General features: G+C 44.0%; 1 protein-coding gene across 4 annotated transcripts in view; it reads left to right on the forward strand.

Moving 5' to 3' along the window:
- Positions 1–13,940, forward strand: part of atp11c (ATPase phospholipid transporting 11C (ATP11C blood group)) — a 123,626-nt gene that overhangs the window by 92,573 nt on the left and 17,113 nt on the right. For all 4 annotated transcript variants that reach the window (XM_079503694.1, XM_079503695.1, XM_079503696.1 and 1 more), the window contains exons 18-27: positions 4,417–4,598; positions 5,957–6,223; positions 7,753–7,930; positions 8,657–8,759; positions 8,869–9,014; positions 9,580–9,639; positions 9,960–10,087; positions 11,634–11,769; positions 13,094–13,159; positions 13,402–13,505. In XM_079503694.1, coding sequence (XP_079359820.1) covers positions 4,417–4,598; positions 5,957–6,223; positions 7,753–7,930; positions 8,657–8,759; positions 8,869–9,014; positions 9,580–9,639; positions 9,960–10,087; positions 11,634–11,769; positions 13,094–13,159; positions 13,402–13,505 — 1,370 coding nt within the window. The remainder of the gene's footprint in view (positions 1–4,416; positions 4,599–5,956; positions 6,224–7,752; positions 7,931–8,656; positions 8,760–8,868; positions 9,015–9,579; positions 9,640–9,959; positions 10,088–11,633; positions 11,770–13,093; positions 13,160–13,401; positions 13,506–13,940) is intronic.

Below are 13,940 nucleotides of genomic sequence, written 5' to 3' on the forward strand. Positions count from 1 at the left end.
TGAAATAAATGTCAGAGCTGATATCGACATATAAATATGAAATAAATGCTTAAACATGTCACTATGTCTAATGTTATAACCATTGGGTTAACCAATGCTAACTAGACATACGGCTTCCCTGCTAAAGTATGCAAATTCCGCTAAAATCCGCCTTTTTGTACACAATCGTTTTGGAAGATAATACTAGTCTTTTACTAACTGGCTAACAGAAATAGCACAGAAAGAAGTATTAACAACGATATTTTGTAAAAAGTGTGTTTATTTTGGTCCGCCTAAAGCTAATTCATGCTAATGTTCCAGCTGGGGGCACTGTTGACCACAACAATGGAAAATGCGGAAATGGCTTCCTATTTCCAATAGTATGGCTTTTCCTACCACTGCTATGCCGATGACACCCAGCTGATCCTCTCATTCCCCCCCTCTGATACCCAAGTGGAGGCACGCATTGCTGCTTGTCTGGCTGACATCTCGGCGTGGATGTCGACAAACCACCTGAAGCTCAACCTGGACAAGACCGAGCTGATGTTCCTCCCGGGGAAGGGCTGTCCGCACCGAGACATGGCCATCACCATTGATAATGCTGTGGTGACCTCAACTCGGACTGCGAAAAATCTGGGTGTGACCCTGGACGATCAACTGACGTTCTCGGCAAACATCGCATCAGTGACAAGGTCCTGCAGATTCCTCCTCTACAACATCAGGAGGATTCGCCCCTTCCTCACGGAGAAGGCAGCCCAGGTGCTCATCCAGGCTCTCGTCATCTCCCGCCTGGACTACTGCAACTCCCTCCTTGCCGGTGCTCCGGCATCTGCCATCAGACCTCTGGAGCTTGTTCAGAAAGCTGCGGCTCGTCTGGTGTTCAACCGCCCCAAGTTCTCCCACACAACCATCCTTCTCCGTTCTCTACACTGGCTCCCCGTAGCGGCCCGCATCCAGTTCAAAACCCTGGTGTTAGCCTATAGGGCAGTGAAAGGAACAGCTCCTTCCTACCTCCGGGCTATGGTCGATGCCTACACCCCTGCCCGACCACTTCGGTCTGCCACCTCGGGGCGACTGATTGCCTCGTCACTCAAGGGTCCTTCTGGCCGATCCACACAGTCACGACTCTTTTCTGTTCTGGCCCCACAGTGGTGGAATGAACTCCCCACTGATGTTAGGACAGCAGAGTCACTGCCCATATTTCGCCGCAGGTTGAAAACCCACCTCTTCAGGAAACACTACCCTTCCTCTCTGCCTGACCTACTTGTTGTTACCTAGTTGTACGAGCGCTTGTTTTTCTATTGTTGTATTGTTTATTGGATCTTGTTTAGTCGATACACTTAATTGTTTTAGCTCATGCTCATTTGATTTAGCTATTTTGTCTCATCTGTTTAAGGAAATAGGTAGCTGATATATTGCACTTTTACCTTAGCGCTAGGTATACTCTTGGTTGCTTGTTTTTGCAGAAAATGCACTAAAGACTTCTGGTGATTAGTAGTTTTTGTTCCCTACCTATGTTGAATACACTTATTGTAAGTCGCTTTGGATAAAAGCGTCTGCTAAATGACTGTAATGTAATGTAATGTAATAGTAGAAGAAGAAGACTCGAATGAATGTATTGTAAACATTGTAACATTATGTCACCATAACGTGGTTATTATTAGTTGCTTTGGAATGTACCTGCCATGAAAATTAAGGTCATAATAACGCAGATCGCATCGATATGTAATATAGCGCGATAATGTACTTGTTTTAGCTTACAGGATTGATATCAATATATTAGCTAAATGTAGCTAACGGCTATCATTGCGGGGTTGCCAGTTTCTGCGAGAGAAATAAGCAACCCGGTATATGAAAACAAGCCCAAAATAAGCGAAAATAGCCGATCTACATGCATACAAACAACACAAATCTTGTGTCTGGCATAAATTATTTTCAGATAAGGGTCTACAGACAAATAATAATAACAGGCTAATGAAACAGAGGAATTAAGAGAAGAGCCAAGAGGGCACAATTTGTGCTGGGAGGGTTTGAGAGCAAACTGTCCTGTTGTCTGTTGGTTACTGTTTTTTAATTTTTTTATTTATTGCATTCATATAGCTCTTTTATTTGTACTCATCTGGAACATTTACATAGGCCTAATTTATCTGCCACTGTTATTTTCCCTTTTTCATACTACAAAAGGCCAAATAAATACAGTAGCCTATTTAAAAAAGGAGAGATAACAGGCAAACGATCAAGATAACAACATTCTCTAATTGTGTAGACTTATTGTAAATTAAGTAATGCAGATGTTTAACAATTATGTATATCTTGAGAGTGTAAAATGAAACAAAATGGTCCTTTTTTAAGGTTTCTTTTTACACTTGATAGTTAAAGATCGAATAAGGGTCCACTTGGTTACCAACTCTCCATAATCAACTACACTTTAAAAACAAGCCCAAATAATCAACTACACTTTATTTTTGTCAAATACATTTTTATTAACAGGTTATAAATTATTATAAAATTGGTACAGTAGGCCTATGCATTATCTTTCTTTAGAAACAAGGCCAACTAATTATAATAAGCAGACATGGCAACACTGCTGGTTGACTAATGGAGAAATGAAGGGAAAACAGTGCCCCCTAAAGTCACAGATCACTGAACTAAAGCTTAGAAGTCCATTTTCTCTGCTTGGTTTCCACTACTCCTGCAAGACATCTTTCTATAAGCCATATCTCCAAAACTGGTGGGTCAAACTGAACAACCAATATGTCAATTTGAAGCTATGATTCCCTGCTTTCATATGACATGAAAAAACGAGAATTCAAAAAAATCCAATGGCAGTCCTTCGATCAAATCTAGTCACAAATGTCTTCTAAATCCTGACAGTTTTCAGAAAAACCTTTGTTTCTATCATTATGTCAGTGTTTCGCAAACTATTTCTGGTCAAGGAGCCCCAGAATTATCTGTATTTGGCCATCGACCCCCATCTGAAAATATGTTCCAGGGACCCCCCACAGAAGCAAAGATTTGAGTTAAAAACATTAGCTCTGAAAGAATATATATTGAAAGATTTGCGCCACATTTTCACGATTTTTCAAAAATACGGCACGCTATGAGCTTGTAGATCTGCTATTTTTCAATAGCTAAATCATAACATAATGCTAACACCAAAAGGGGTTCCCGCCCAAAATGGGTTAATGGTGTGAGATTTATAGATTTTGCGGCATAAATAATATATTAGAAGCTCTTTTTTTATCAAGAATTGATCAATGGTCACCATGGTCCACATACTGTACAGTGTACTGTACACTATACAAAAAATAAATAATAATAAAAAGGGCACATTGCTGTCCAGAGGGCAAAGGGCATGTGCTCTAGCACCACATCGTGTCTATCTGTGCACACCACTGGTCATGCCATTCTAGTTAATGTTAGTTTAAGTTAGTTAGAACTAGTCCTTACCCGTTCTGAATATATGGTAACGGATGGGTTATGGGTTATTAATTATTATTATGTGTTGTGGCGCGCACGCACGCACACAGCGATACAAAAGTCCTCCACAGTGTACTGTGAAGTTGTGTTCACGTTAACATGCCCCTGTCCAACTGTCAGAACTGGCTTGCAGGTGCCTGTGCCACGCAACCCCCGCATTGGCCGCGATGCTTCCCCAAAGAAGTTCTGTGGACTGACGCAAGAGTAGCTAGTAGTATCATTTTCCCAGTGTGTCTGTTACGCGGAAAAGTGTCTCAGTATTAATGTCCGTGTCCGTCCCAAAATGCATTTCGCTGGTGACACTGGTGACATGTGATTTGCGGGGAGTTGTATTTTTTTTTTAACGCAAATTAATGTAATTAAGATGATTGTTAGAATGTTTGGCGTGTGTAATGCAGGCCAGATTGAGGTTGGAGGACAGGGCTGCACGGCGCTAGGTTCCATGACCCTGTCCGTGTGTTGTGGTGTTGTGAGGAGGCGCTCTAGGCGAGAGCTGTCTTGCTCTATGCTAGGGAAGGGACTGACAGACTGACTGACAGACAGACAGACAGACAGCGGTTCTTTAATTATTAATAGGATTAATAGGATAACATACAACAAGTTGTATTTGAGAAGCACTGATCTATGTCTTTTTCTGTCGACCATGAGTCTGCAATAAAGACATTCATTCATTCATTCAACCCAGGGGTCCTTGGAGGGTTATTACTAGTTAAAAATAGTGTCACAATCATTTTAGCGCAGCGTGCTGTGAGCTTGTGCATCTTATCTTATGCATCTTAAACATTTTAGATTGTTTTTTAAACACAAATCTCTTCTCTTCTGGGGACGTCCCGTGGCACAACATTTTCAGATGGTGGGTGGGAGAGTCCACAACAAGCCCAAAAACATATAATTTAGATGGTGACCCTGACGAGGCTCTTATTTGTTTGTTTGTTTTTCATTTCTTCCATGCGTCAGGAGGGCTACCGGACGCTGTGCGTGGCCTACAAGTCGCTCAGTGCAGAGGAGTACTCCCAGGCAGACGCAGGGCTGAGGGAAGCCAGGCTGGCTCTGCAGGACCGAGAGGCCATGCTCATGGCTGTTTACAACCAGGTGGAGACGGGCATGAGTCTCATAGGAGCTACGGCCGTGGAGGACAGGTGTGCCATAACGTCCATGATAACGCCTCTCTCTCTCTTTCTCTCTCTCTCGCTCACTCTCTTGCTCACTCATTCACTTTTGCTTCTCACTGTCTCCAACTCACTCTTTCATTGAAGCGAAGATTCTGAAGTTACAAAATGCTTTGGTTTGCGCCCCTCGTTGCGCCAAGTCGTATCTTTGCATCCACTTTTTACCTAAGCGCTGAGATCGGATCGAATAGATATCTGATCTCTGAGCACACCTTTAGTAGTTTACTCTGGTGTTTCACAAGACATGGCACTTATAACTGAATTGGCTCAAACAAGTCTTCATTTTATATTTCCCCTTCAAGTCTATGAGACTGCCTAGAAGGGCGGCTTAGAGAGAACATCGGCCGTAAGTCACTGATCACGTGATCCCCAATTGATTTTCCCATTTAGAGCGATGGAGTGTAACATTTTTCTCCTGTCCACACTAACAACTCAAAGGTACTGTAATGACATTGTTGAAGGTTGAAAACGAATAGTATTCCCCTTTTTAAAGTCCCAGCCCATAAGTCCCATCCGTGGTCATTTGAAGTATTGTAATAACATGGAATTTGGAGCAGCAGATAGATGTTTCTGTCCCGCTTCACTGGGCAGGCAGTAAGTCTCTTTTACGGCTCACGGCGCCGAGATGCACAGCTCCACGACATCATTCATAAGCCCGACGCCTATTTTGATAGGCGTCGGGCTATCAACAACAGAACTGCACCTCGCTGGTGGTTTCCTACCACAAACTTAACATATCTACAAGTTATCATATTATCAACCTGTGTTTAGATACCAGTGCACTAGCTCATGGACCCTTAGAAAGCTGTGATTGGTGGTCTAATCTACAGATAAGCAACAACAAAAAATACGGCCTTCCCTTTTCTCTGATGTTTGGCTGTTGTTTTTGTCTCTCTGTCTGTAAAGGGTGAATAACTGGTTAATTACATTAAAGAATTTTTTCCAACTTTTTTCCATTTATTCCTTTTTTCTTCAAAAATAGCAGATCTACAAGCTCATAGCGCTACGAGCTTGTAGATCTGCTATTTTTGAAAAATCATGAAAATGTGGCTCAAATCTTTGAATATTCTTTCAGAGCGAACGTTTTTATCTTTGCTTCTGGGGGGGGGGGGGGGGAACTGGAACAACATATTTTCAGATGGGGCTCGGCGGCCAATTACATATTTCTGGAGGTCCTTGACATGAAAATGTTTGCGAACGACTGACATGGAAACATAGGGTTTTTCAGAAAACTGTCAGTATTTAGAAGACATTTTGTAGAATCTAGCTCGGGTCTAAATTTGCTTAAAACCCAGTTAAAAATATTGAAAATGGCATCTGTGTGTCAGGCTCCAGGAGGAGGCGGCTGAGACCATGGAGGCGCTGCAGGGCGCCGGCATGAAGGTGTGGGTGCTGACGGGGGACAAGATGGAGACGGCCAAGTCCACGTGCTACGCCTGCCGCCTCTTCCAGCGGAGCACGGAGCTGCTGGAGCTGACGGTGCGCACGCTGGAGGACGGCAGCAGGAAGCGCGAGGAGCGCCTGCACGAGCTGCTGCTCGACTACTACAAGAAGGCCGTGACGGACGTGCCGCCCGCCAAAGGAGGCGCCACCAGGTCAGTCTTGTCACCGTTACAAAGGCTTTTAATCCATTTGGACCCGAGTTAAAAACATTCACTTTGAAATAATATATATTCAAAGATTTCTGCCACATTTTTACGATTTTTCAAAAATAGCAGACCTACAAGCTCGTAGCGCGCCACTCGGTGGCGCGCTATGAGCTTGTAGATCTGCTATTTTTCAATAGCTAAAGTATAACATAATGCTTGAAACACCAAAAGGGGTTCCCGCCCAAAATGGGTTAAGTTGATGATCAATTCACCCTTTGTCGGCCTTCTGATTGGTCCCTCTGCCTTGGTTCCGCCCTCGTTCCGCCTTGTTTATGTTGAATTTGCTAAAACTTTGAATTTGGAAAAAAAAAACTAAAAACAAACATGATATGCCCAGTAGTCACCATGCTGCACCTGTGATGTTCCTTTTTTACTGACACCAAGTTTAAAATAAGAATTTAATGCACGGAATATCAATATGAAGCAACTGGGAAAAAAAACATGTTATTTCAATGGTAGATCCACTACCATTGAAATAACATTTTTGTCCAACCACGAAACGGCAACCAATGGGTGCGAAGGGGGGCTACAACCACGGGCGATTGACGATTTAACTCTATCTCTACCGCTAGCTGTTAGCATAAACCCCAGTTCCCCAGTGCCAGCATACACGGTCACTTTAAAAGACGGTGTTTGCCCCAAAATGTGGATGGCAGAATTCAGATGTCACGTACACTGTACTGTATGTGGTGTATTTTGCAGTGGCATTCATTAGTAGCCTGGTGAAACCACTCCCCCTGCTGGCCAACATTTGTATTCTGCCAGCAGGGAGAGTCTGGGAACTCTCAGGCAGAGATGATGTGCTCCGGTCCAATTCTGGCCGGAGCGATATGGGGCCGCTAGAGGCGGGATCAACTGTGCCACAGCGCAACGTAAACACAACCTAACAAGACTACAACTCGAAATGATTATGGAGATATCAAATGTTTGTCCCGCTGCTTCCGGGTTCATCGTTTCAGCTTGAGGAGATCCCAGATGCAGGCTGGAGGAGGGAACTGGTGAACTCAATACTTAAAGGGACACTTCACCCTTTTTGCAAAAACATATATGTTAAAGACGTTTAGAAGATTTAGAACACTTTCCTGGGGGTATTTGTGTGTAATTTGTGGTTTTAGATATTTTAGATTTTAGCATTGAGTCCAGTGTCTCTGATGTCATCGACACTGGGCTCACTTCCTTCCTGGACTACAATTCCCATAATTATTTGGTGCACTGCTCCTCCTTGTGGATAGGGGGAGGGCTGTCTTACTGAGACAACATGTAGTCCAGGAAGTAAGTGAGCCCAGTGTCCATGACATCAGAGACACTGGGCTCACTGCTAAAAATCTAAAATATCTAAAACCACATATTACAAACATAAAGACCCCCAGGAAAGTGTTCTAAATCTTCTAAACGTCATTAACATATATTTTTTTGCATAAAGGGTGAAGTTTCCCTTTAATTAATTAGAGGTATGTGTGTGTTTTGTGTTTCAGGAGCTGGTGCAAGGCCAACCAGGACTACGGCTTCATCATAGACGGAGCCACGCTCTCCATGGTGCTCAACTCGTCGTCCGACGCCAACTCCAGCCGCTACAAGAGCCTGTTCCTGCAGATCTGTCAGAACTGCACCGCCGTGCTCTGCTGTCGCATGGCGCCGCTGCAGAAGGCCCAGGTACAGATCACAGCACCACCTGCTGACCGGATGGACGGACGGTCATCCCATCACATATTACACCACCACCACCACACCGGGGGGCAGTGTTGATTTTGTCGACTATAAAGCGTTATTCATAGACATAGTCTGGATTTGAGGTGACCACCGAAACTACAACATGACGTCACAGAGCCGTGGTGAAGAGCAAACCACCACCACCGTCCAAGCCCTTCTCTCTGTTTTTACTCACCACCGCTCAACGTTATTTTTTTCACTGACTGAAAACTAAATGGAAACTACCGGTAAATGAAAACTAAGCTATGATGACTAAGACTAAATACACTGGACAATTTCGTCAACAAATAAAAAACTAGACTAAAACGTTAGGAAGGGACTAGTGGACAAGAGATCCAGTATGAGTCATTTACAACAAGCAAGCAACGTGTCGCGAGCTTGTAGATCGGCTATTTTCAGCAAGTGTAAAATCATTAATATTTAATTTCAGTTATGGTTTTACGCACGCGCGCAACAAATTCACGGGACCGCGCTCATGATATTTCGTCTCAGTCGACGAAATATCAAAATGTTTTCAGTCTTAACAAAATGAACACTGCCGCCACAGAATTATTACTTTCATTATCCACATGAACCATCATAGCAGATTTACAAGAGATTACATAAGTAAGTGTAGAGTGTAGGGGAGTGTAAGTGGTTGTATAATCTTCATATGGCCTCCGTCCTTAGATTGTGAAGATGGTGAAGAACTCCAAAGGCTCACCCATTACACTCTCCGTGGGGGACGGAGCAAACGATGTCAGCATGATCTTGGAGGCGCATGTTGGCATCGGTAAGAATCCTGCAGCGTGCCAGAGCTCACTTCAAGGGATTTTTTCCAAACGTGCTGTCCCTAATTGAAGAAACTTTTTTTTTTGTTAATGCTGTGAGTATCATTCCAGGTATAAAGGGCAAAGAGGGCCGTCAGGCAGTGAGGAACAGCGACTATGCTATCCCCAAATTGAAACACCTCAAGAAGCTCTTACTGGCCCACGGGCACCTGTACTACGTCCGCATCGCCCATCTTGTGCAGTACTTCTTTTACAAGGTAGGACGCTCTGTCTGTCATTTCCATTCACCCATTTAGACCTGAGATCAGATTCTAAAAATGTCTGTTTGAAAATGACAGTTTTCTGAAAAAGCTATGTTTCTATGTCCGTCGTTCTTCGATTTTTCAAAAATAGCAGACCTACAAGCTCGTAGCGCACCACTCGGTGGCACGCTATGAGCTTGTAGATCTGCTATTTTTGAATAGCTAAAGCATAACATAATTCTAACACCAAAAGGGGTTCCCGCCCAAAATGGGTTAATATAATGTATTGTTTTTTTTTAAGTTTAAGAAGTAGTGCAATTAGCAGATCTACAAGCTCTGCGAGGTGTCACGAAGCGGCGTGTAGTCTGCTATTTTTAACCAGTTTTTGTAACCCGGTCATCAAACGTCTCATTTATCTTGAGCTTAAACGTTTGGGAACCACCGCTATATACAGTACAGTCCATGATTTGATTCAACTATGGCGTTTCATCTCCACCAAAAAACTGTCACAAATCATGCCCGAGCGAGGCCAAGTGATGCCTATGTAAATCCAAGCCTCTTGTCTTGTCTCCTTTTGCAGAACCTTTGCTTCATCTTACCTCAGTTCTTGTACCAGTTCTTCTGTGGCTATTCGCAGCAAGTGAGTAATGTCGTCAAGGTGCTCTCTCTCTCTCTCCATGGAAGACTGTGTTCCCCTCCTGCACATGTTTCCCCTCCGGTTGACCTGCCCTCTCTCTGACCCTGGAATGGCTGCTGTGTGTGTGTGTGTGTGGGTGTGTGCGCGCAAAAATAAATTAGTTTGTGTGACCGTGTTCATGCATGCACTGTAGGTGTAGATCCAAAAGTGTGTGTGTGTGTGTTTGCCCAAGTCTTGTCCTCTCCAATATATTAATCCCCAGCCCTCCTGCCTCCTTCCTTCCTTCCTTCCCTCCTCCCCCCCCCCCCCCCCCCCCCCCCCAGCCCCTGTATGACGCGGCCTATCTGACGATGTACAACATCTGCTTCACCTCCATGCCCATCCTGGCCTACAGTCTGCTGGAGCAGCACATCAGCATGGAGGTGCTGCTGAGCAACGCTACCCTCTACAGGTACACTTGGGAATGACCGTTGTCCCCGTTTTTTGCCATACTGAATGATGCCTCCGTTCTCAACCCCTTTTAAATGTTTTGCGGAGGAACCCTCATTTTGAAAATGTTTTGTGCCAGGGACGCTCGGAAGATAAAATGTATGTTTAAAACAAAAAGGACCAGGCTTTCCCACGCCATAGCAAAGCCTTGTATTTGTTCCAAACTGGCCTGTGTGGAAAGAAACAAGGAATGATCACATAGTGATTGTAATGCGGCTAGAATGGCATTGTAGAGAAGTGGACTAGAGTGAGAGACGAAGACTGTCTCTCCTTCATTGCGGGACTGCAGGACTCTTCTGGAGATGTATACATAGTTACAGCTGTGAATGATCAGCTTCAGTCAGTTTTGTAGGTCGCACCTGGAGTTGTGCATCCTCTTCGCTGTGCACAGCAGCACAGGGAAACTGTCTCTATTATATCTATGGTGTTGTTCAGTCGCTTTCCATGTGTGACACAAAAGTACAATGTGTTTGTTTTTGGTTAGTAGGCAGCCTACTGCCTAGTGCTTACTGCAGGCACAGCCATGCTGTTTCACGTAATTGCGTTGGACAAAAGGAAACCAGCCGGACCAACGTTAATGGCTTAACGCATGTAGGACCCGCATTTTCAAACTGTCCACTCGTTGCGACGGACCCGACCGAATAAAAGATGTTGTGAGTGATTCTGTTTGTGTGTGTGCATGGATGCTGTTGGCATGCCGTTGCACTGCATGAAAAGAGGAGTTAACGGGCAATCATGGGCACTAGATTTGCCCGTAAACCTCAAGTTTAGTGGGCATATACAGTAATATACTTGTCAAGCTTCCGCGTGCGTAACATAAGTCCCGGAAAAGACGCGCTGTGATTGGCCAGTAGTCACTTGAGTGACAGCGAGAGACACGGAGGAGTCGCATGAGTGACGTCACATGGGCAGCGACGCAGCGTGCCTTCAGCAAATGCCTTCTAAATAAGAAAGCTGCGGAGGACTGTTGCTTTGTGTTCACTCTTTAATGTTTTCTGTTAGTAATCCCCCCCCTGGCTCTGATGTTGTATTGTTGTATTAATTACCGTTGTTGTTTGTGTTTGTCTTGTGTTGTATTGTAATGTATTGGCATGTGTTATAAAGATTTGTAAAAAAATGATTTAAAAAAAGCCTTCATCACTGCACTTCCGCTTGACTTCCTGCCATCATTGGAGACACGTCGCTCCAATGAATTGCAGCGGCCAATGAGGCATCTATATGTTTTAATATCTATGGTTGGCATGCTGCTGTGCCATTGGCCAGAGGAGGCCGACGAGGCAGCCAATCAGGCCAGGCCGTCAGTATGACTAGGGCTAGACTATGACGATGTCGTCTAGTTTTCATGAGCGATCATTAGTCAGGTTTCACCTGACAAAAAGGAGAAAGTTTCCATTTATTTTTCCTCAGTGGAAAAAGGTAGGCGACAAACTATTTTTTTGTCATAGTTTTAGTCGACGAAAACAACACTGGTCAATGTGCCAACCTTTTTATCGTTGTGTGTGTCTCAGGGAGATTGCCAAGAATGCCATGCTGCGCTGGGGCCCGTTCTTCTACTGGACTCTGCTGGGAGTCTTCCAGGGCCTGCTCTTCTTCTTCGGCGTCCGATTCCTGTTCAGCAACGCAGCCTTGCAGGACAACGGCCAGGTTGGTTCAACCCCACCACCCCCTGGCTGACACAAAGCTGATGGATTTACCCATTTAGACCTGAGGACCATTCTACAAAATGTCTTCTAAATCCTGACAGTTTTCTGAAAAACCCTATATTTCTATGTCTGTTGTTCTCAACCTTTTTCATGTCGAGGACCCTCAGAATTATCTGAATTTGGCCACGGACCCCCATCTAAAAATATGTTGTTCCACCCCCCCCCCCCCCCCCCTCCAAAGTTGAGCCACATTTTCACAAATTTTCAAAGAATAGCAGATCTACAAGCTCGTAGCGCGGCACTCAGTGTCGCGCTACGAGCTTGTAGATCTGCAATTTTTTCCAATAGCTATAAGTATAACATAATGCTTGAAATACCAGAAGGGGTTCCCGCCCAGAATGTGTTAAAGTTCTTAGTCATTTGGATTTCATAGAAGGCAGCGTGTCGTCTATGGAAGCAAGGCACGCACCGGAAATAGGCCATCTACACGTTGTGAGCTTGTAGATAGCCTATTCACGGTTATTAGTGGGTTTAAGATAAGGCCTGGGCTACACCTATATGGATCTTTTTCAAAACGCAATTATTTTTTGGTGCATTTGGGCCTTTCAGCCACACGCAAACGGCGTTTCTGGCCACTCAAACGGAGGTTTTTGGAAACGGATGAATATTTTTTTATAATGGAGAGAGAAGGTCGGGTGTCGGGATTTGGAGATTTACGCACATAGAGTAGCGTGACATGCTGAGAGACAACGCAAGAAACATGTTCCACTTCCCTCACAATTTAGGTGGCTTTTAAAATGCGGTAGCCTACTTATTCCTTCATTCAAATATATATGATAAGCATATGTATTTGTTTTTTTCACCTCATAAGTGTAAATATAAAATCAAATATGATATAGCCTACAATTGAAACCTGCTACTGCAGTGATTTTCTCCTGTGTTCAATGCGTTTCTGCGTTTGTGTGTGGACAGATATCTTTGTCGTATGGGCAGGACGAAAATATCCGTTTTGAAAAAGATCCATATACTGTAGGTGTAGCCCAGGCCTAAAGCGCTTTTGAAGTGGCAATAGAATACATCTTCAATCTTCCAGATTTGCGTACTGTTTTACAAACAACAGATTGGGAATCCATGCATATAGGCTGTAATGTGGGGGCTCCCAACGTTCTCAAGTCACACAACACATTGGGAAGTTTTTGATTTTAGATTCTTTCATTACCTCCTCACGATGGACGGAGCGATATTCAGGTTAGCGTGGCCCTTTTTTTTTTAAGCACACTGAACTCATGTTAATTAAACAACCGTTTGTCTTGTTCAATTCCTAGGTGTTTGGGAACTGGTCCTATGGAACAATCGTCTTCACTGTCCTCGTGTTCACCGTCACGCTGAAGGTAAACCGTCTTGACTGACGTTCCGCTGCTGTTTACCTAGATCCTCTCATCCTAAGTCCTGTCTGTGTGTGTCATTAGTGGAATGTTGTGGTTAAGTAAATCTTTTTTTTTTGTTGGCCTGACTGTCACCGGCTCATCTTCCTCCTCCTCCTCCTTCAGCGAGCCAAACGAAACATGAATTAACTGGAGAGTGGGTTCCGTGGTGGAATGTTTGACATGTTGTGATTAATGTCCCACTGCAGCTGGCGCTGGACACCAGGCACTGGACGTGGCTCAACCACTTTGTCATCTGGGGCTCGCTGGCCTTCTACGTTTTCTTCAGCTTCTTCTGGGGAGGAATCATATGGTGAGGACATGATGATGACGCACCTCAATGAGTGACCACACATATTATTAAATGACCAGTCTAATGGGGAGGAATTGCATAGTGTTTTAATTTTATTCTTGTTTTAGTCGACTAAATATCATACGATTTTAGTCGACTAAATGGGTTTGTTGTTTTTGTCAACAAAAAAACATATTTTGGGTCAGGCCTTGGATGTTTTTAATTGTTGACGAAACTGTCAATATTTAGTCTTATTTTAGTCTCCAGTTATGGTTGATAAGGTGACCACCGAAACCAAAAACAGAGAGATGTGTTTGGGGTGAGCGGTGAAGCGCTTCACCACCGCGGCTCAGTGACTTCATGTTGTTGTTTTCGGTGGTCACCTTATCGCCCAAAAACTGGAGCATGAATCGGCCTTTAGTTTTTAGTCAACATAACTTTGTGTTTTTATTTGGT

The sequence above is a fragment of the Electrona antarctica genome (assembly GCF_951216825.1).
Source record: "Electrona antarctica genome assembly, chromosome: 1".
NCBI lineage: Eukaryota > Metazoa > Chordata > Actinopteri > Myctophiformes > Myctophidae > Electrona > Electrona antarctica.